The following is a 22,470-nucleotide window of genomic DNA, read 5'->3' as shown; positions in this document are numbered from 1 at the left end:
CATGGCTGTTGATTACATTGTGTTTGCTAACTGTGTTAGAAGGCTAATGGATGATTAGAAAACACTTGAAAACCCTTGTGCAATTATGTTAGCACCGTTGTAAACAGTTTTGCTGTTTAGAGGAGCTATAAAACTGACTTTCCTTTGAGCTAGTTGAGAATCTGGAGCATTACATTTGTGGGTTCGATTAAACTCTCAAAATGGATAGAAAAAGAGAGCTTTCATGTGAAACTCGACAGTCTATTCTTGTTCTTAGAAATTAAGGCTATTCCATGCGAGAAATTGCCAAGAAACTGAAGATTTCCTACAACGGTGTGTACTACTCCCTTCAGAGGACAGCACACACAGGCTCTAACCAGAGTAGAAAGAGAAGTGGGAGGCCCCACTGCACAACTGAGCAACAAGACAAGTACATTAGAGTCCATAGTTTGAGAAATAGACGCCTCACAGGTCCTCAACTGGCAGCTTCATTAAATAGTACCTGCAAAACGCCAGTGTCAATGTCTACAGTGAAGAGGCGACTCCGGGATGCTGACCTTCAGGGCAGAGTGGCAAAGAAAAAGCCATATCTGAGACTGGCTAATAAAAGGAAAAGATTAATATGGGCAAAAGCACACAGACATTGGACAGAGGAAGATTGTAAAAAAGTGTTATGCACAGACGAATCGAAGTTTGAGGTGTTTGGATCACACAGAAGAACATTTGTGAGACGCAGAACAACTGAAAAGATGCTGGAAGAGTGCCTGACGCCATCTGTCAAGCATGGTGGAGGTAATGTGATGGTCTGGGGTTGCTTTTTTGGTGCTGGTAAAGTGGGAGATTTGTACAAGGTAAAAGGGATTTTGAATAAGGAAGGCTATCACTCCATTTTGCAACGCCATGCCATACCCTGTGGACAGCGCTTGATTGGAGTCAATTTCATCCTACAACAGGACAATGACCTCCAAATTATGCAAGAACTATTTAGGGAAGAAGCAGGCAGCTGGTATTCTATCTGTAATGGAGTGGCCAGCGCAGTCACCAGATCTCAACCCCATAGAGCTGTTATGGGAGCAGCTTGACCGTATGGTACGCAAGAAGTGCCCATCAAGCCAATCCAACTTGTGGGAGGGGCTTCTGGAAGCATGGGGTGAAATTTCTCCCGATTACCTCAGCAAATTAACAGCTAGAATGCCAAAGGTCTGCAATGCTGTAATTGCTGCAAATGGAGCATTCTTTGGCAAAAGCAAAGTTTGAAGGAGAAAATGATTATTTGAAATAGAAATCATTATTTCTAACCTTGTCAATGTCTTGACTATATTCTCTAGTCATTTTGCAACTCATTTGATAAATATAAGTGTGAGTTTTCATGGAAATCACAAAATTGTCTGGGTGACCCCAAACTTTTGAACGGTAGTGTATATATATATATATATATATATATATATATATATACACATGGGAAAAAAGCCCCCAGAGACCAAAAAATGTGGCCCTGAAGATGGCAAAGTGGTCAGTGATAGGAGATCAGTGACCAAAAATGTGGGGTGACAAGGGAGACACAAGGGGGACACAAGGAGGGGGATGACACTAGTGTGAAGTAGATGGAGGACAAAAATGCTCTTAGCATAGCACAATTTTTTTTTTCACAAGCATTCCTAACGCCCTCTCTGAACGACTCACTAACACCAACAGAGAAGTTCAAGGTGGATGCAACAGGATCTGATGTCAGCGGCAGGATCTGATGTCAGCGATCTTCGCTATTGGTCAGTAGTCACTGACTGACCAATAGCGGGCATCACCTAGGCGGGACCACCACAATCGGCCTCGGGATTGAGCTGCGATAGCCTGCTGTCGGAAACAGCAGTTATCACAGCTCATACACGCGCCGGGGGAAAATTACGCTTTATTAAATCCCCAACATACTATTACTGAGCTGAGCGCAAACGATATGCTTAGCCTGATGTAATAGTACTGCGCAGAGCGGGAAGGGGTTAATACTATTTCCCCTTCAGCAGTTGAGAGTGCTATAGAAGCCAGATCCACAGTCAACAGCTGATTTCTTCATTTTAAGAAGGGTTTTACAGTTGGTACAATTCCTTCAAGCAATTGCATAAATAACATACTTCCCAACTGTCCCAAGCTTTCTGGCCGGGGGATTCCTGTCTTGGAAAAGCCCTTGACGTCACTGTCCATATATGGACAGTGACGTCAGTGGTTCCTTCAGGAGCAGAATCCCTGGCAAGAGCGTTGCCGACGCTCTGGTCGGGGATTCCCCCTTGGAGAAGCCCCTGGCGCCACTATCCATATATGAACAGTGCTGCTCCTAGAGGGAACCACTGATGTCACTGTCCATATATGGACAGTGATATCAGGGACTACTGCTGAATTGGCAGAGGATTCCGCTCCTAGAGGGAACCCCTAACGTCACCGTCCATATAAGAATAGTGACGTTAGGGACTAGTCCTGGAGCGGAAATTCCTGCCAGAGTGTTGCCGACTGCATATATGGACCATGATGTCAGGGGCTCCCCCTGGAGCAGAATCCCTGGCCACATCGTGGCTGATGCTCTGGCTGGGGATTCCGCTCCTAGAGGGAGCCCCAATGGTGCTATCTACAGAGGAGGTAGCATTATCTACAGGGGGATTGGTGCTGTCTTCAAGGGGGGTATGGCCCTATCACCAAAGGGGGTGTGTCACTATCTACATGGGCACTATGTACAGGTGACACTGTGGTGCTATCTACATGAACTGTGGCACTATCTATGTGGACACTGGCACTTTATATGTGGGCACTGGCACTAGGGTCAGCTAAGGGGGCATTATACTGTATGAGGGCAGCCATGGGGCATTATACTGTATGGGGGCAGCTATAGGGAAATAAACTGTATGGGGGCTTCTGTATGGGCATTTTACTGTATAAGGGTCATCTGTGTGGGCATGAGGGTATGCGCACACGCTAGCTTGCTTTTACGTCTGAAAAGACAGACTGTTTTCAGGAGAAAACAGCTGCGTCGTTTCAGACGTAAAAGCTCCTCCTCGCATTATGCGAGGCGTCTGTGACGCTCGTAAATCTTGAGCTGCTCTTCATTGACTTCAATGAAGAACGGCTCAAATTATGTTGCAAAGAAGTGTCCTGCACTTCTTTGACGAGGCAGTCAATTTACGCGTCGTCGTTTGACAGCTGTCAAACGACGACGCGTAAATGACAGGTCGTCTGCACAGTACGTCGGCAAACCCATTCAAATGAATGGGCAGATGTTTGCCGACGTATTGGAGCCCTATTTTCAGACGTAAAACGAGGCATAATACGCCTCGTTTACGTCTGAAAATAGGTCGTGTGAACCCAGCCTGAGGATATGTGCACACGATGAGAGGCTTTTACGTCTGAAAAGACAGACTGTTTTCAGGAGAAACAGCTGCCTCGTTTCAGACGTAAAAGCTCCTCCTCGCATTATGCGAGGCGTCTGTGACGCTCGTAAATCTTGAGCTGCTCTTCATTGACTTCAATGAAGAACGGCTCAAATTATGTTGCAAAGAAGTGTCCTGCACTTCTTTGACGAGGCAGTCAATTTACGCGTTGTCGTTTGACAGCTGTCAAACGACGACGCGTAAATGACAGGTCGTCTGCACAGTACGTCGGCAAACCCATTCAAATGAATGGGCAGATGTTTGCCGACGTATTGGAGCCCTATTTTCAGACGTAAAACGAGGCATAATACGCCTCGTTTACGTCTGAAAATAGGTCGTATGAACCCAGCCTGAGGATATGTGCACACGATGAGAGGCTTTTACGTCTGAAAAGACAGACTGTTTTCAGGAGAAACAGCTGCCTCGTTTCAGACGTAAAAGCTCCTCCTCGCATTATGCGAGGCGTCTGTGACGCTCGTAAATCTTGAGCTGCTCTTCATTGACTTCAATGAAGAACGGCTCAAATTACGTTGCAAAGAAGTGCCCTGCACTTCTTTGCCGAGGCAGTCAATTTACGCGTCGTCGTTTGACAGCTGTCAAACGACGACGCGTAAATTACAGGTCGTCTGCACAGTACGTCGGCAAACCCATTCAAATGAATGGGCAGATGTTTGCCGACGTATTGGAGCCGTATTTTCAGGCGTAAATCGAGGCATAATACGCCTGGTTTACGTCTGAAAATAGGTCGTGTGAACCCAGCCTGAGGATATGTGCACACGATGAGAGGCTTTTACGTCTGAAAAGACAGACTGTTTTCAGGAGAAACAGCTGCCTCGTTTCAGATGTAAAAGCTCCTCCTCGCATTATGCGAGGCGTCTGTGACGCTCGTAAATCTTGAGCTGCTCTTCATTGACTTCAATGAAGAACGGCTCAAATTACGTTGCAAAGAAGTGCCCTGCACTTCTTTGCCGAGGCAGTCAATTTACGCGTCGTCGTTTGACAGCTGTCAAACGACGACACGTAAATTACAGGTCGTCTGCACAGTACGTCGGCAAACCCATTCAAATGAATGGGCAGATGTTTGCCGACGTATTGGAGCCGTATTTTCAGGCGTAAATCGAGGCATAATACGCCTCGTTTACGCCTGAAAATAGGTCGTGTGAACCCAGCCTTATACTGTATGGGGCAGCTATGGTGGCATTATAATATATGGGGGCAGCTATGGGGTATTATGCTGTATGGGGCAGCTATGGGGCATTATACTTTATGGTGAAATTTGTGTGGGCATTATACTGTATGGGAGCATCTGTGTGGGCATTATACTGTATGGGGGCATTTGTGTCGGCATTATACTGTATAGGTGTATCTATGGATGCATTATACTATATGAGGGTAGCTAGAGGGCACTATACTGTGTGAGCGCAGCTAGTGGGCATTATACTGTGTTGGGGCAGCTATAGTGGCATTATACTGTGTTGGGGGTTCTATGGGGGGCTTTATATTGTGGGGAGGCACTATAGGAGCATGATACTGTGTGGGCTGAACCTGGTGTGTATGGGCGGGCTTAGAGGCGTGGCTTAGAAGGTAAACCATTTGCCACGCTCCGCGTGCCGCATAGGTTGTCCCTCTTTGTGATACTTGAAAGTTGGGAGGTATGACAATATCATTATTCAAGTCATTCTCTTTAGCAGTGGCAGCAATAACATTCAGGGCTCTGGGGAATGTCATATTTCAGCTGGGCTATGAGCCCTCTAGCAGTCTTCAGACAGGGCCAAACCATCATTGGTGCTGTTGAAGCTCTTTCTTTGGGCACCTGCTGTACCCTGGGGTCTTTAACCGCCTACCAAAAACTCTTCATTCTCTCCAGTGCGAGTTTCAATAAAATAACCGACAATACAGGGAAAGATTGTTTCATATTGTGCTCTGCAGGGTGTGACTGCCAGGCAGTGTACCACAGTGAAGCCTGTACCCTTTTATTATCGGTCAAACAGGCCAATGGTAAGAGGCTACACTTACAGTGAACTGGAATGAATAAACATCACTGTGATTGGCTGCTGGCCAGTTATTATACTGTACTGCAGCTCACAGCATCAAAGAGAGACCAGGAGAAGGAACAGGAGGGCTTCAGGTGGGAGTGGGGGGATGTGCTGCTGGGGAAGGGGTAAAACAGAATGTGATTAATATCTAACTGGACAGGGAGAATGTGCTGCTGTTGGTGGGAGAGATCTGTGTTGTTGGGAAAAGGAGAATATAGGGGGCGACGTCAATTAGGAAACTGCATCTGTGGAGGAGGCAGGGGCGTAACTAGGAAAGACTGGGCCCCATAGCAAACTTTTGACTGGGCCCCCCTCCCTCCTCTGGGTATCACACAACCCCCCCTTGTAGATAGTGCCCCCCTGTAGATTCCGCCACACAGCGCCCCCTGTAAATAGCACCATACAGGCCCCCCTGTAGATAACGCCATACACAGCCCCCTGTAGATAACGCCATACAGCCCCCTGTAGATAACGCCATACAGCCCCCTGTAGATAACGCCATACAGCCCCCCTGTAGATAATGCAATACAGCCCCCCTGTAGGTAACGCCATACAGCCCCCCCTGTAGGTAACGCCATACAGCCTCCCTGTAGGTAACGCCATACAGCCCCCCGTAGATAACGCCATACAGCGCCCCCTGTAGATAATGCCATATAGCCCCCCCTGTAGGTAACTCCATACAGCCCCCCCTGTAGGTAACGCCATACAGCCCCCAACTCCCCCCCCCCAAAAAACGGCCTATAGTTTGCCCTACAAAAGTAATGTATCCCCTGAAAGGAGCGCTGGTCACGCATGCGCACAGGCACGACCGGTGCACAATTCATTTCTATGGAGCTGCCGACAGACCCCGGAAGTCCGAGGTTTGTCATGGAGGACTTCAGGGGACATTCGGTCCCCCGTTCTCCTTAACGCTGCCAGCGATCCCACATGTATCCCCTATCCTGTGGATAGGATACTATTTTTATCTATGGACAGTATTATTGCACTCGTATGCTTTGATAAGTTTTATATGATAGGTGAAGTTTTTGTTGATTCTATAAAAAAAAAAACATCTAATATAACACATTTAATGAGGTATAGAAACACATAAAAGCACTAATGCGATCAGTGTTCAGTAGCCTCAATGAGAAAATCTATGGTATAACCTTCTATGGTTGTTCTTTCAATTGTACAGCTGATTTGTGCTGTTTAATGGCTCTGGATTGTTGTGGTTACATATCTGCAGCTGCCAAATAAAATGTTCCCTGTACACATCCACTGAACATTGTGCATCCCTGGGAGACTGCGCTGGACTTCACTATACACCCACTAGTTCCTTCCCTCTCTTTCTAATAATAATAATAATAATAATAATAATAATAATAATAATAATAATAGTAATACAATTAAAAATAAGAAGGAAAATGATGAGCTTTGTTCTTCGGTTTAATTATAAAAGTTGTGCAAAGCCTGCCATGTATGGCAAATATTCACCTCTCAGACACAGCTGTCAACTAGACGTTCCAGCTCTTAAACAGGCCTGGAAAAGTGAAAGAAACGCAGCTCAAGAGCCACAAGTAAACATTCTGTATAAAGGAGGCACTTGGAAATCCTCTATCCCAGCATCTCTAATCATTGAAATCCTTAATTCTGATTTGTGAGTCATTCTTGTCCTCTGCCCTGGGAAAGTTGCATTCCGTTTTATAGTGATCTAAACACATTAACATGCAGGGTTTTAAGAGAAAATTGTTCAAGCAGATGTAGTCATAAGGCTCACCAAATTTTGAACCAAAAAAAAGCCCATTTTACTCCATCTATCTATTTGATATCTGGGGGTGAACTTAGAAGGCGGTCCTAGTACCTAGAAACCCCTTCTGTGCTGTAACATTGAGTTGAAAGATAAAACTCTTTCTGCCGCTTCTAGGGGCAGCTTACTGCATATTCAGTCCAATGGGACATGTTTAAAACCTTCTGCAGTGAACTCCACCTAGTGGTGGCGACAGGCAGGCAGAATTTTTTCATGTACCTCTAATGATGTGTGAAGAGAAGCAGGTAAGGCATAATGCACACAACCTTTTTGTCAATGTGGTATCCAAAACGTTGCAGATAGCACACGGACTCATTCATTTATATGACCCCATGCACACGTCCAGGCTGCAAAAAGTCAGTACATGTAATTTTACTGTCTGTATTTGATACAAGTGACCTACTCAGGAAATTGGCACAAACTGGTGACCTCAATTTCAGCCTTCCTTTTTTTTTTGCAGATCGGTGAATACTGATGGCACTGTGTACTATGGAACTTTTTTTTGCAAACAAATGGACTGCAAATACAGACAACAAATCCGTGGTTTTGCAGGCCGCAAAATCACCACGGTCGTGCGCAGTAGGCCTAATTTGGAACTCTGTTTCAGCAAAACAAAGCTCCGACCTCTATAAAGAATTGTGGATCTAATTAGCTTAAATAAAAGAATAGTTATAGTACATGCCTGACGCAAAAACATTAAGGGTCAGTCCACACAGTTTCTTGGCGCTGATTTTGACGTGGAAACCATGCCAGTTTTTGGATCAGTTTTTTTTAGCCAAACACAGGAGTGAACAGTGATGCATCGGTCTTTTCTCTATACCGTTCCCTCCTTTTGGATCCACTTTTAGCTTTGGCTAAAAAAAAACTGAAGGAAAATTATGAGCTTTGTTCTTCGGTTTGTGGGATCCTGACCTAAGACTGAAAGGTAAACTATTAGGCCATGCCTCTGGCATGGTCTAACAGACAGATGCCTGTGGTAGTCCTGTGGGGCCTTTGTCAGGTCCCGGCTGCTAGGGAACCATGGGGACACGATGTGCTGACACGGTTGCTATTGATAGAGGAATCTAAGAGGTTAACTAAGCCAATTGGGCAAAGACTCGCAGAAACAGGTATGGAAATAGTGGCACGGAGTAAGCGTGGTGAGAGAAGGGAAGGCCAGGAAATTGCTTTCTGTGGGGCAATGCTCAGACGCCTATTCATGTCCTAATGGTAAGTGGCACTTTCTATTCGGACGTAAATAGGCAGTGCTGTGACAGGAAGCGGTTAATCTGAAATCACTCATGTAGACTAGGCACATGAATGTGAAAACCATAAAACGAATGATGTGATGTAGCAATTGGAGAACAACAGGGAAAAAAAATTACTAATGGCTATGTCAATAATGTACTGCACTGTATGACAGTATTACTTCACCTGACATAGTTACATAGTTGATAAGGTTGAAAAAAAATCACAGATCCATCAAGTCCAAACTATAATCCAGAGGAAGGCAAAAAACCCCATGAGGTGGATTTCAATTTCCTTATTATGGGAAATATTCCACCCTGACTCCAAATGGAAATCAGAATAAACCCCTGGATCAGCATCCCAACTCCAGAATCTAGTACTCATAACCTGTACTATTATATTTTTCCAAGAAAGGCGTCAAGGGCCTACTTGAACTTGTTCAATGAACGAACTATCACAACATCCTGTGGCAGAGAGTTCCATAATCTCACTGCTCTCGCAGTAAAGAATCCCCATCTGTGATGGTGGTGAAACCTTTTTTCCTCTAGATGTAGAGGATGCCCCCTTGTCCTTGTTACAGGCCTAGGTGTAAAAAGATCATTAGAAAGATCTCTGTACTGTCCAATTATATATTTGTAGATTGTACAATGCCCCTTGTAGAGTTGTACATTGTATATTGCCCCTAAGTCGTCTTTTTTCTACATTGAATAGCCCCAAGTTTGATCATCTTTCTTGGTATTGCAATCCAAACCGTATTTTATAAATCTAAAATTAAATGTTTTTGAACGACACACTAGAAAAGTAACCAATTGTAAAACTTATTCATTGAATAATGAAAAGTTATACAGTTTTCCAATATACTTTCTGTATCAGCTCCTCACCATATTCGACATCTCTGCTTGAAGTTATTGAATGGGACCTTAATTTTTTACTTAAAAACACGTCCTGCAGGGGCGTAGCTAGTAGGGGCAGACAGGGCATGTGCCCCGGGGCGCAAATGGGAGAGACGATAGGGGGGCTGCCGGGCCGGGCGCTGGTACAATTGACTACTCCTCCTGCAGCGGAATCCCCCCTGACGTCACTATCCATATATGGACAGTGACGTCAGGGGCTCCTCCTCCAGGAGAGGAATCATACCTCCCAACCGTCCCGGGCGGCCTGTCACGCAGTCAACTGTATCTGCGTCCTCGGGACGCAAATACAGTTGAACGTAATGCAGAAGCACAGTAAGCTCCCTGCTTCAGCATTAGTTTAGAGTGGAGGAGCAGAGGGAGCTCCTCCGCTTGCCGAGGACTCCCGTGCACAGCGCTACTTAGAGCGCTGTGCCCGGGGAAGCCATTGACGACACTGTCCATATATGAACAGTGACATCAGTGGCTCCTCTGAAGCTGAATTCCTGTTGCCGACGCTATGGCAGGGGATTCCGCTCCTGGAGTAACCTCTAACGTTACTGTCCATATATGGACAGTGACGTCAGTGGCTCCTCTGAAGCGGAATCCCTGTTGCCGGCGCTATAGCAAAGGATTCCGCTCCAGGACAGTAACGTCAGTGGCTACTCCTGAAGCGGAATCCCTTGCCATAGCATTGGCAACAAGGATTCCGCTTCAGAGAAGTCACTGACGTCACTACTCCTGGAGTGGATTTCCCTGCCATTGCGTCAGCAACGGAGATTTCGCTTCAGCGGATCCACTGACGTCACTGTCCACATATATGGACAGTGACGTCAGTGGCTCCTCTGAAGCGGAATCTCCGTTGTCGACGCTATGATAGGGGATTCCGCTCCAGGAGCAGCCCCTCATGTTACTGTCCATATATGAACAGTGACATCACTGTCCATATATGAACAGTAGCATCTAGGAGCAGAATGCCCGGCCTATGCTCTGGCTGGGGATTCCGCTCCTAGAGGGAGTTCCAATGGCGCTATCTACAGGGGGAAGGGGGTAGCGCTATCTACAGGGACGGTGGGGCTTTCTTCAAGGGGATGTGGCACTATCTACATGGGCACTATATAGGGGCGCTATCTACAGGGGACACTGGTGCTATCTACATGGGCACTGTGGCACTATCTACATGGGCACTGGCACTAGGGGCATCTAAGGGGGCATTATACTCTATGGGGCAGTTATGGGGCATTTTACTGTATGGGGGCATCTAAGGCATCATTATACTGTATGGGGCCAGCTATGGGGGCATTATACTGTATAGGGGTAGCCATAGGGGCATTATACTGTATGGGGCAGCTGTGGGGGAATGCTACTGTATGGGGGCAGCTATAGGGCACTATACGTGTGGGGGCAGCCATGGGGGCATTAAGCAGTATGGGGCAGCTTTGGGGGCATTAAGCTGTATGGGGGCAACTATGGGGCATTATACAGTTTGGGGAAGTTATGGGGGCATTATATGGTATGGGGAAGCTACAGGGGGATTATGATGTATGGGGCAGCTATAGGGGCATTATGCTGTATGGGAGCAGCTATAGGGGCATTATGCTGTATGGGGGAATTTGATTGGGAATTATACCGCATGGGGGCATCTGTGTGGGCATTATACTGAATGGGGGCATCTCTGTGGGCATTATACTGTATGGGGCATTTGTATGGGCATTGTACTGTATGGGGGCATCTATGTGGGCTGTGAGCTTTATACAGTATGGGTGCATCTATGGGGGCATTATACTGTATGGTGGCAGCTATGTGATCATTATACTGTATGGTGGCAGCTAGAGGTCATTATACTGCAATGAAGGGCATTATATACTCTGTTGCTATGCGTGATACTTGAAAGTTGGGAGGTATGGAGAAATCCCTGGCCAAAGCGTTGCCGACGCTCTTCCCGGGGATTTCGCTTCTGGAGAAGCCCATGACGTCACTATCCATATATATGGACAGTGATATCAGAGGCTCCTCTAGGGAGACTCAATGGTGCTATGTACAGGGTGGAGGGGCTGTAGTGCTATCTACAGGAGGGTGTATGTAGCACTATTTACAGGGGGGGTGTGCCACTATTTACAGGCGGCTGTGTGGCACTATCTGCAAGGGGAGTGTGTGTGGCACTATTTACAAGGGGGCTGTGTGGCACTATCTACAAGGGATGTGTGTGGCACTATCTACAAGGGGGGATGTGGCATGATCTACAAGGGGGGGGTGGCACTATCTACAGGGGTGCTGTCTGGCACTATCTGCAGGGGGGAAGTGTGGCACTATCTACAGGGGGTCAGTGTGGCACTATCTACAAGGGGATGACTATCTATAGAGGGCACTGTGGCCCTATCTACAGGGGGGCTGTGTGGTGCTGTCTACAGTGGGGCTGTGTTGTACTATCTACAGGGGGCTGTGCGGCACTATCTACAGGGGGCTGTGTGGCACTATCTACAAGTGGAGGTTGTTCATTATGTCACCATATAGTCTCATTAGCCTCAGTTATACAATCTGTTTTAGTCCGGCACTGACCTCTTTATTTATTTTCTTTTAATTTATTGTTATGTTAACTACTCTATATAACTATATCGCTTGTAAAATGTACAAATGGTTTTATGCTTATCTCACTGATTGGTAGAGAAAGCAAACCTGTCGAGGTGGAAGGAGATGTTGGGAAAGAGGTTCGGGGGGGGGGGACAGAATCTTTGCCCTGGGTGCTACGCCTCTGCCTCCTGGTCATATGAAGATCCTTTACAGTAGGTGTTTGGCTCATTGCAGGTGCACTACAGTTATCAGATCTTTGTCGTGTTATTAGCCACGTACCTGTGTGTCCATCGCATGAAGAGAACATATTTTTCACGTTTCAGATTTTTTACGTTAAATGGATACTATTATAGTCTATGGGTGACAGATGCCTGTGATGGATGCCTAACAGTGGCATCTGTCACTTATACACAATTATGAGATCCATTTAACATATACGTCATGAAAAGGTCATGAAAGTTCATGAGGTATATAGTACGCTAAATGGGTCCCATAAAACTCTGTCACCCATAGAGTATTATGGGATATGTTTAACATATACGTCATGAAAAGTCATGAGAGTTCATGACGTATACATTAAACGGATCCTATAATAATCTATGGGTGACGGATGCCACTGTTAGCCTATGTTTAACACATACGAAAGGAACTTTTCCCGGTTTATACGTTAAACATTGGCTAAAAATATGATGTGAATGTACTACAGTCTATATAAAATGTTGCTTAATGTACTCTGAAGCCATATATTTCATCCATTTCAGTATTTGTATAGTTAAAGTGGATATTATCAGAGCAAGTATTTGCTAATGGAAGGCTTAAGTGGCAAGCAAAATAAGTGACACCCATGATATACAAAGATAGCAGAATAAAACATACATGGCTCATGTGCGCAGCTCATGAAATTTTTATGAATAAGGCGTGCAGTATAGAACCTGTACGTGACATTACCCAGACATTTAATAAGGGCCTGTTCACATCAGCGTTTGCTTTCCGCAATGTTACCGTCACCATTGATATCAATGGTGACGGAAACGGAAGCTGTGGTTTCAGTTTGACTTTCCGCTGCGGGGTTCACCCGACGGAAACCTCACACGGAACCCCGGAACGGAAAGCCAACGCTGATGTGAACAGGCCCTAAGAGACATAAGGGACCAGGTAAGCAGGCATAGCAGCTGCTATAGTGTCCAACAAATAAGGGGCCTATCTCCACAGAGAGGAAAGGTGCAGTCAATGATAACTACGAATGATGGTTCAGAAAAAAAGCCAAATAGAAAGAAAATGTTTTCAAAGTTTCATTTGAGGCATCCTTTTAGTCAATAGTTATAAAGCAGTGAGTCATAATTCTAATATATTGCCATTCTTTTTTTTTATAATTCCATATATATTTTTTCATATATGTAAAACACTACTGTGGTTCATTCGTGTCACAGCTGAACGTTTAATCGCAGGTTTAAGTTAAAGTGACATCACCTGTGCACGTGTCACTCATGGCTGACATTTTTCAGCAGATGCTAGTTACTACTGTGCAATGGCTCACAGTAACGGTATAGAAGGAATTCAGACAGCTGTTGCCTTAAAGTATAGATTCTTCTTTGGTGAACCTCCACTAACATATTCAGGAAATGCACAAATAATAATTCTCTACTATATTCTTATTATAAGTCACGTTTCTATTGCTACCTTTATAGTCACATTCTTATAAGAGTGCCCGTACACCGAGCAGTAGTTTGCCATGCGGCCAAGAACCGCAAAATGGTTTTACCACGCATTACCTCAGTTTTGTTTTGTCATTTTTGTTCATGGAGCTTTTACAGGTGAAATATGATGAAACCATGTTTTCATCTGTATAAGCAATGTGGCCTTTGTGGTAATTTGCTGAAAAACCAGATGTGGTTTTGCTGCATGGTTCTTGGCACACTATTGCTACGTGTGCAGGGAGCCTCACAAGCTTCACGACTACAAAGATATCAAATTATAATTCATTGCAAATCAACTTACAAAATAGCTGCTGGGGGTTTTTTAATTTATGCTACTGTAAGATGTAATTCCCTAAGGCCCTGTTCATACTGAGTTTTTTTTACACGGAAACTGATTCGGAAAACTTGCCAAAAAAAACTGCCAAAATCGCCTCCCATTGATTTCAATGGGAGGCGGAGGTGTTTTTCCCCACAAGCGGTAAATCCGGCTCGCGGGAAAAAGAAGCGACGTGCCCTATCTTCGGGCATTTATGTCTCTGACCTCCCATTGACATCAATGGGAGGCAGAGAAAGCGTTTTTCGTGGCGTTTTTGCCCGCGGCACTCAATGGCCGCGGGCGAAAAATGCAGCTAAAAACGCGGTTAACAGCATGCAGGCAGATCAAAATCTGCCTCAAAATTACAGATGGAATTTTGAGGCAGAATTTTCTGCCTGCAAAAAAACCCAGTGTGAACAGGGCCTAATATTTAAGTATAAGTTTAAGAAAAAGTGAGCAATTGTGGACCTACGGCTTAAAGAGGCTCTGTCACCAGATTATAAATGGCCTATCTCCTACATAATCTGATTGGCGCTGTAATGTAGATAACAGCAGTGGTTTTTATTTTGAAAAACTATCATTTTTGAGCAAGTTATGAGCCATTTTAAATATAGGCCGGATTCACACGAGCGTGTGCGTTTTGCACACGCAAAAAAACGCAGCGTTTTGCGTTCGCAAAAGGCACTTAACAGCTCCGTGTGTCATCACCATATGATGCGCGGCTGCGTGATTTTCGCGCAGCCGCCATCCTGATGACACTCTGTTTGTATGTTTGTAAACAGAAAAGCACGTGGTGCTTTTCTGTTTTCATTCATACTTTTCACTGCTGTTGCGCGAATAACGCGCGTCCCACGGAAGTGCTTCCGTATGCCATGCGTGGTTTTCACGCACCCATTGACTTCAATGCGTGCGTAATGCGCAAAATACACACAAGGAACGGACATGTCGTGAGTTTTACGCAGCGGACTCACGCTGCGTAAAAATCACGGACTGTCTGCACTGCCCCATAGACTAATATAGGTCTGTGCGAGACACGTGAAAATCACGCGCGTTGCACGGACGTATATCACGTTTCTGAATAAGCCCTTATGCTAATTCGTTTCTTAATAGACAACTGGGCGTGTTTTTACTTTTTACCAAGTGGGCGTTGTACAGAGGAGTGTATGACGCTGACCAATCAGTGACCAATCGGCGTCATACACTTCTCATTGTTCCAGCCCTGCTACTTTCACTGCACAGCGTGATTGTTAGGCCTTATTTACACTAACGTGTTTCACGTCCGTGATACGCGTGTGGCCTATGTTAGTCAATGGGGCCGTTCAGATAGTCCGTGATTTTCACGCAGTGTGTGTCCACTGTGTAAAACTCATGACATGTCTTATACTTGAGCGTGTTTTGCGCATCACGCACCCGTTGAAGTCAATGGGTGCGTGAAAATCACGCGCAGCACACGGATGCACTTCCGTGTGCTGCGCGTGATTCGCGAAACAGTAGATCAAGAAATTAAGGAAAAAATAAAACCACCTCCTTCATTTCTTTTTCTAAACCTCAAAACCACGTGTCATAAGGATGGCATATGCGTGAAAATCACGCAGCCACGCACCAAACACTTATGACACACGGAACTGCAACGCGCAAAAAACGCAGCATTTTTTGTGCGTGCAAAACGCACACGTTCGTGTGAATTTCGCCTTACAGTGTGATTGAAATTGCAATCAATGGTAATTCTAACGGAACCGTTGGTTTCCGTTTAATCTTTCGATCCTCTCTTCCTCTGATGGAAGAGAGGTAAACGTATATTAACGGCAGTGTGAAAAACGCCTAGCACAACATATTATGTAATACAGCTGGTATAGCAATGTTGACCACGCTGCGTGAGTGGACCAAAGAACATGTCTGATCTGTAATTCGTATTTGAGGGTGAAGAGCTCCACGCAATTTGGAATTCATTGTGAACATGTACTTGTACTGGTCTTGATGGTATGGCAGTGCAATATATGCATTTCAATAATAACAATTCCCTGCTTGTGACATTGTGAATCCCTTGGGAAGATGGGTCTGGGAAATGTTGAAGCATCCTGCCTATAGCACCATCTGATTCCCATTTTTCTTTGGAGCTGAAGACATATCGTTTAGCCTCATGTTTCTAGTCTGATGATGATTAAAAAAAAAAGTTTGTAAATGCCTACAGGATAAATCTTTTTACCAGTAAGTAATGGGAGAAAAGGCTGCAATACCTGTGAATCGCCGCTAAGTCCGTGTCGACGATTCACAGTGAGCAAGAAGAAATGAAGGGGAAGCAGTCCCTTCAAAACAGCTGATCAGCGGGCGTCCTGAAAGTCGGACCCCGACCCAACAGCTATTGATGGCCTATCCTGAGGATAGGCCATCAATTTTTAGTGGCTGGAAAACCCCTTTAATTCTTTGGTCTACCGATGAAACTATGGTCTCAACAGAGAAGGTGATTATGTTGAAAAATAGACCAGATATACCATATGCCCAAAAGTATGTGGAGATCCCTCCAAATTATTGAATTCGGGTGTTTCAGCCCTAATCATTGCAAACAGATGCATAAAATCAGGCACACAGCCATGCAATCTCCTTAGACAAACATTGCTACTAGTATTGGTCATAATCAAGAACTCAGTGACTTTAAACATAGCACTGTCATTGGATGCCATCTTTGCTACAAGTAAGGCTATGTTCACATCTCCGTCAGAGGCTCCGATAGGGGCCTCCGTCGCAGATGCGGCAGGGTTTGCCGGAGTCTACAGGAGACAATAGCGCAGCATGCTGCACTATTGTATCCGGTAAAACCACGGACACCCCACGGAAAACCGACGGAACCCATCATAGTCAATGGGTTCCGTCGGCAACAGTTGGTTCCATTATTCCCTTGTTCTGCACCTCTGATGGAGCAGAACAACGGAACACAGCAACGCAGGTGTGAACCCAGCCTAAGGCCCCATGCACACAACCATAAAAAAAACTCTGTAATTGCGGACCATAACACGTTCCGCAATTACGGACCCGCCCATTTCTATTAGCCACGGACACCTTTCCGTATCGCTATGGAAGGGTGTGCCGGGAAATATGGAGCATGTCCTACTTTTCGTTTTTTGCAGGCCGTGCTCCCATACTTTGTGGTTACGGGCAGGGCCGTATTTTCATCTATCCCGAAATACTGTCCGTAAATACGATCCGTATTGCATCCGTATTCCATCCGTATATACGGATCCGTAACAATGGAGGGAGGATGCAAATGATGTCATCAGCATGTTGCATAGCAACGCTTCCGTAAATACGGACGGTATACGGATGGACATCAGTAGCCATCCGTATTTACGGAAGCTCCCATAGACTTCTATGGGAGCGTCCTTGCCGTAATTACTGACGAGAATAGGACAGGTTCCATAAATTTTTCAGCACGGACACCCATCGGTAAAAATACTGAAAGGTGTCCGTGGCCAATAGAAATAAATGGGTCCGTAATTACTGTCGTGTGCATGGGGCCTGAGTTTGTGAAATTTCTGATCAGTAAGAACTTCCCCGGTCAGCTGTAAGTGCTATTATTGTGAAGTGGAAGCATCTACGAGTAACAATAGCTCAGCCACAAAGCGGTAGACCATGAAAACCTGCAGAGCTGCCAAAGTGCTGAAGTGAGTGGCATACAAAAACCACCCACCATCTATTTTATCACGCACTACAGAGTTTCAACCTGCCTCTGAGTGACATCCGCAAAAAAACTGCACTTCGGAAACTTCATGACATGGGTTTCCATGGTCAACCAGCTGAACACAGGCCTAAGATCACCATGAGCAATGCTAAGTGTCGGCTGGAGTGGTTTAAGGCACTCTGCCACTGGACTCTGCAGCAGTGAAAACGTTCTCTAGAGCAGTGAATCACATTTCACTATCTGGCAGTCTAATGGACATATCTGGATTTGACGGAATGCTTAGTGCCTACTGTAATATTTGGTGGAGGAGGGATAAGGGTTTGTGACTATTTTTCAGGGTTTGGGCTAGGCCCCCTTATTTCCAGTGAAGGATAATAGTTTTGCTACAGAAAACAAAAAACATTTTAGACAAGTGCATGCTTCTAATTTTGTGGCAACAGTTTGGGGAATGCCCTTTCCTGTTCCAGCCTAACTGTGTCCCAGTGCACAAAGCGAGGTCTATAGAAACATGATTTGAGGAATCTGGTGCGGAGAAATTCGAGTGGCCGGCATAATGCCCTGACCTCAACCCATTACAATCACCTTTGGGCAGGATTACAACGCCGATTGCAAGCAGGTCTATATGGTCCAACATCAGTGCCTGACCTCACAAATGCTATTTTTCCTGAACGCCTGAATGGGAATAAATTCCCATGGATGCACTGCAAAATCTTGTTCAAAACCTTCCTAGAAGAGTGGAGGCTGTTATAGGGGCAAAAGGGGTCCAATTCCATATTAACGCCAATGGTTTTGGAATGAAATGGTCAACAAGGTCATATAGGTATAGATGATCAGATGTCTACACACTTTTGGCCATATAATGTATGTGTTTATTATTTTAGTAAGTAAATCAATGTAAGTTGACTATATTAAAAAGTAAATAGCAAGGAACCTTAGTGGTTGACTTCCCCTCCTAGGGAGCAAACAGTTCAAATTATCTGGTGGAAGATTTAACTGCTGCAGGGGAAATGTTGTACTACATGGACGCTTTAATTATAGCCTTAATATGTCATTTGTAACATTCCGACAACTCATACTTTTCTTTGAGGTGGGGGTCTAAGAAGCTCTGTTGCATATTATATTTATTAACATGTAATAATATAATTAAGAGAAATTACAGTCCGGCAGGGTATCAGAGGCTTTCCATGCCAGCCCCAGAGCTGAGCACCCCATATATGTGAGATTTAAACATCTGCTGCTGATATATTACTTGTATGGTTTATTTAAGTCATACATTATATAAACTATGTGTTCGGAGACAATGTAAAAATTCACATTAAACATTACTTATCTGACTATCCATACTATACAACCAGTGGCCAAAATGAATCATAGGTGTGTCTAAAGTGCTCCCTAATGAATAATTATATTGGGAAAGTCAAGGTTTTATTTATCAGAATTCCCTACAACAAAGACTCTTTTAGGATTTCCTGAAATGTATTACCGGTATATGTATTGTGTTGCTACTATTGTAGAAATATTGTAAATATCTTCAAAATACATGATAACGTGTTTTATTAAAGCCTCTTTTCACTTTATAAATCGAATGCATCTTCAAACTGGAAACAACCATCTCCATGTTTGCTGTGTACACCACAAAAACATAGAGATTATGGGGCTCTTGGAGAAAGGGGGGCCCAGCTCTGCTTAATCCCATCCCATCTGCTGCTGGGTAGCAAGAACGTCTTCAGGACTCGCCTCGCCATAGAAATTGCATTTAACCAAACAAACACCAAGCCTTTCTGTCAAAACCTTGCACCATAATGGGAACCCCTGTCTTCTATGTATGTCACTGGCTCTTTGTATGAGGGTTTTGAAGCCTAAATCCTGAAAAACCTTAAACCATATTTTTAGGCTGGCTTTAATGGCCAATGTATGGCAAAAATGTTTTCCTTTTTTCATACATTTCGGTGGTAAGCGTCAGCATTTTTTTTTTTTTTACTGTATTCAAAAGAGTTGGCTATAGAGCACTTTTCCATACAGATGTGCGCCACAAAAAACTAATACCATGTGGTATAAGGTTTTTTTTATAATGCAAGTCAATGGGGGACACATGCAACTGTTTGCCATACAGTAAAATATGTCAGGGCCATACGTTCGACATATACATTGGAAACATTTCCCGATATACATATGCTAAATGAACGGTAAAAAACTAGATGTTAACAGAGCATGATGACTAATGAAAATTTACGTTCTGAAAAAGTTCTGTGCTTCTGCAATATTGTGTTTGGGTTCATTTGTATTTCAACCTCATCCACTAATGTCTGTACGTTTCATTATGCTAGGAGGTGGCGACCTTACAACCACTGCAAAAAGTCCAACCATGTGTTCATGATAAACTGGCCACTAAGCGTATAAGAAACTGCGGACTCAGGTGATCTTTTCTATCATGCTATCATTGGATAAACCTGCACCCTAGTCTGCAATAGCTTGGGAATGACCTCTCCCCATTCATTCTTATGCACAGTTTTCTTACCCCCAAAAGAACTGCAAAAACCATCATTAGGCCAGGCTCAAACAGTGCAGTTCTTTGTGGTGTATGCGTGTGCGTGTGCGTGTGCGTCAATGAACCTGAATTATATGTACAAAAATGAAAATATCCAGTTTGCATTGATTACTCTTAACCTTACACAACTACAAATACAACAATACCCTACTAAACCCCAATTACCAAAATCGTTCCCCTTACGAGGATACATTTGGGCATTAGGAAGGAGCAGCCTAAGGCTGGGTTCACACTAGCATGTTACGTCCGTGCATAACTATGATGCTAGGAGCCCGGCTCCCTGCAGTGTGTTCGGTCCGGGACTTGCGGTCGAAATACGTTCCGTCCATTGCAGACGTAACATGCTCGTGTGAACCCAGCCTAAGAGAAATCAGATTCTTAGTGGTCTTTACAGGTGCCATTCACATGTATGCTGTGCCAGGGAGAGTATACGCAGGGAGCAAATCAATTTTCGATCACATTTTAATAAATTCTCTAATATACAAGTGACCTCACTTACTACGTAAGAATATATAAGCTTGTGTTCTGAAAATTATAACTTTTTATACATCTGTAAATAATGTAAATCTATTATAATAAGCCATGTAAAGCCCGCCTTACCCCATTGGCAGCTGCCATCTGTACAATGACTTCGGTGGCCGTCTTGCTGAAGTATCTGCCATCGCTGCCCACTACCATAGTACATCCCTGGCGGTCTCGCAGATCTATAGAAGACAGCACACTCTGGATGAAGTTCTGCAAATAGTTCTTCTTGCTTTCAAAGACGGCTGTCGGCTTCCTAAATCCATTGCTCCCAGGTTTCTGATCATCATAGGGGACAGTCTGCACTGTTACAACAGGAATGGGGTTCACCTCCATGCTCGTCTCCCTTCCAATGTTCCCTGAATTCTTCCTTGCACTTTAAATGTGGAAAACAAGCTGAATGTCAGGATAAAAGGGGGATCCCAAGAGAAGGGGGCGATGAGCTCCTCCCTGGCTGAGATTCCACTGCAGTAACTTATTTCCTCTGAACTCCTGATAGTCCTGGAAATCTCAGTCTTCAAGGCTGTCAAGTGTTTCCTCCTGTCAGTGTAGGAAAATGCTATAAGTGAATGTAGTAGTGTGTGAGATTCCCTCTCCCTGAGCTACAAGCACAGTATTATCCCTATGAAGTCGCAGTCTGTGATGAGCTCTACTGTAACCCCACTAGTTACTGCCTTATCCCACAGGTCACACTCCCTCCCTCTCATGACTCATGGGTCTGTACAATGCATATGAACAAGGACAGGGGGTTGCCCAAAAAACTGACAGGGCTAAACCTTTGCAATCAACAGAAGCCTCTGCCAAAAATAGCCCAGTGAAAAAAAGAAGCTGCGAATTGTTGTCATTTGGCTGTGTAACTAGATGCTGTTTTGTGTGTTCTAACATTTGTTCAAAGGGATCAAGTCCTGTCACATAACACACAGCAGAGTGTTCGAGGTTGTGCGAGTGTGATACAAGTGCAACTGCATAAAGCAAAATGAACTCTATTAGGGTATGTGCACACACAAATTCAAAAACAGCCGAAAATAAGCCGTGTGAACATACCCTTAAAGTTGCATTTACAAGCTCTGCATTAAGAAGTGTTAAAGGGGGTCTCCAGGACTATGTCAATAACTTTTACAGGATGTGCTCAGAGTTTGAAAGTGTAATATCTTTGGGGTCACAATTAGCATGTCTTGTGTTCAATACACTGTATTAACATTGCCAAGAGTATTGTGTATTCTTTGGAAGAGGCTCTTTTTACTCATAAATATCAAATGAAAATGAAAGAGGTTTCATGGGATTCACATGTTTATTGTTTATTGCACTGAATACTAAATACCTGTACAATTTACTCACCCCCCCCAAGCCAATTTTTTCTATTATACATACATATAGTATGCTTGTCCATGCAGCTTAAGGGCCAGTTCACACAGCGTTTCTTGGCGCCGATTGACGCGGAAACCGCGTCAGAATCAGCGCCAAAAACATCCGATTTTTTTCTGTGGCAGCTTTTGCCCGCTCGCCGTTCCGCCTCTGACCTCCCATTGAAATCAATATCAGAGGACATTACAGGGAGGAGGTATAAGAGGAGAGAACTACAACTCCCAGCATGTCCAAGCTGTTATTAAGGGATATCAGAGGACATTACAGGGAGGAGGTATAAGTGGAGAGAACTACAACTTCCAGCATGTCCAGACTGTTAATAAGGGATATCAGAGGACATTACAGGATTACAGGGAGGAGGTATAAGAGAGAACTACAACTTCCATCATGTCTAGACTTATGTGATATCAGAGGACATTACAGGGAGGAGTATAAGAGGAGAGAACT

The 22,470-nt window shown here is 44.5% G+C and overlaps 1 protein-coding gene across 1 annotated transcript in view; it reads right to left on the bottom strand.

Moving 5' to 3' along the window:
• PGM5 (phosphoglucomutase 5) overlaps positions 1-21,282 on the bottom strand; it is a 156,256-nt gene extending 134,974 nt beyond the window's left edge. The window contains exon 1 of the mRNA XM_075860417.1: positions 20,737-21,282. Coding sequence (XP_075716532.1) covers positions 20,737-20,994 — 258 coding nt within the window. The 5' untranslated portion in view covers positions 20,995-21,282. The remainder of the gene's footprint in view (positions 1-20,736) is intronic.
• Positions 21,283-22,470: the final 1,188 nt, after the last annotated feature.

The sequence above is a fragment of the Rhinoderma darwinii genome, chromosome 1 (assembly GCF_050947455.1).
Source record: "Rhinoderma darwinii isolate aRhiDar2 chromosome 1, aRhiDar2.hap1, whole genome shotgun sequence".
Classification (NCBI taxonomy): domain Eukaryota; kingdom Metazoa; phylum Chordata; class Amphibia; order Anura; family Rhinodermatidae; genus Rhinoderma; species Rhinoderma darwinii.
Note: the sequence above shows the minus strand (reverse complement) of the source record. Positions and strands in the feature narration are given on the sequence as shown.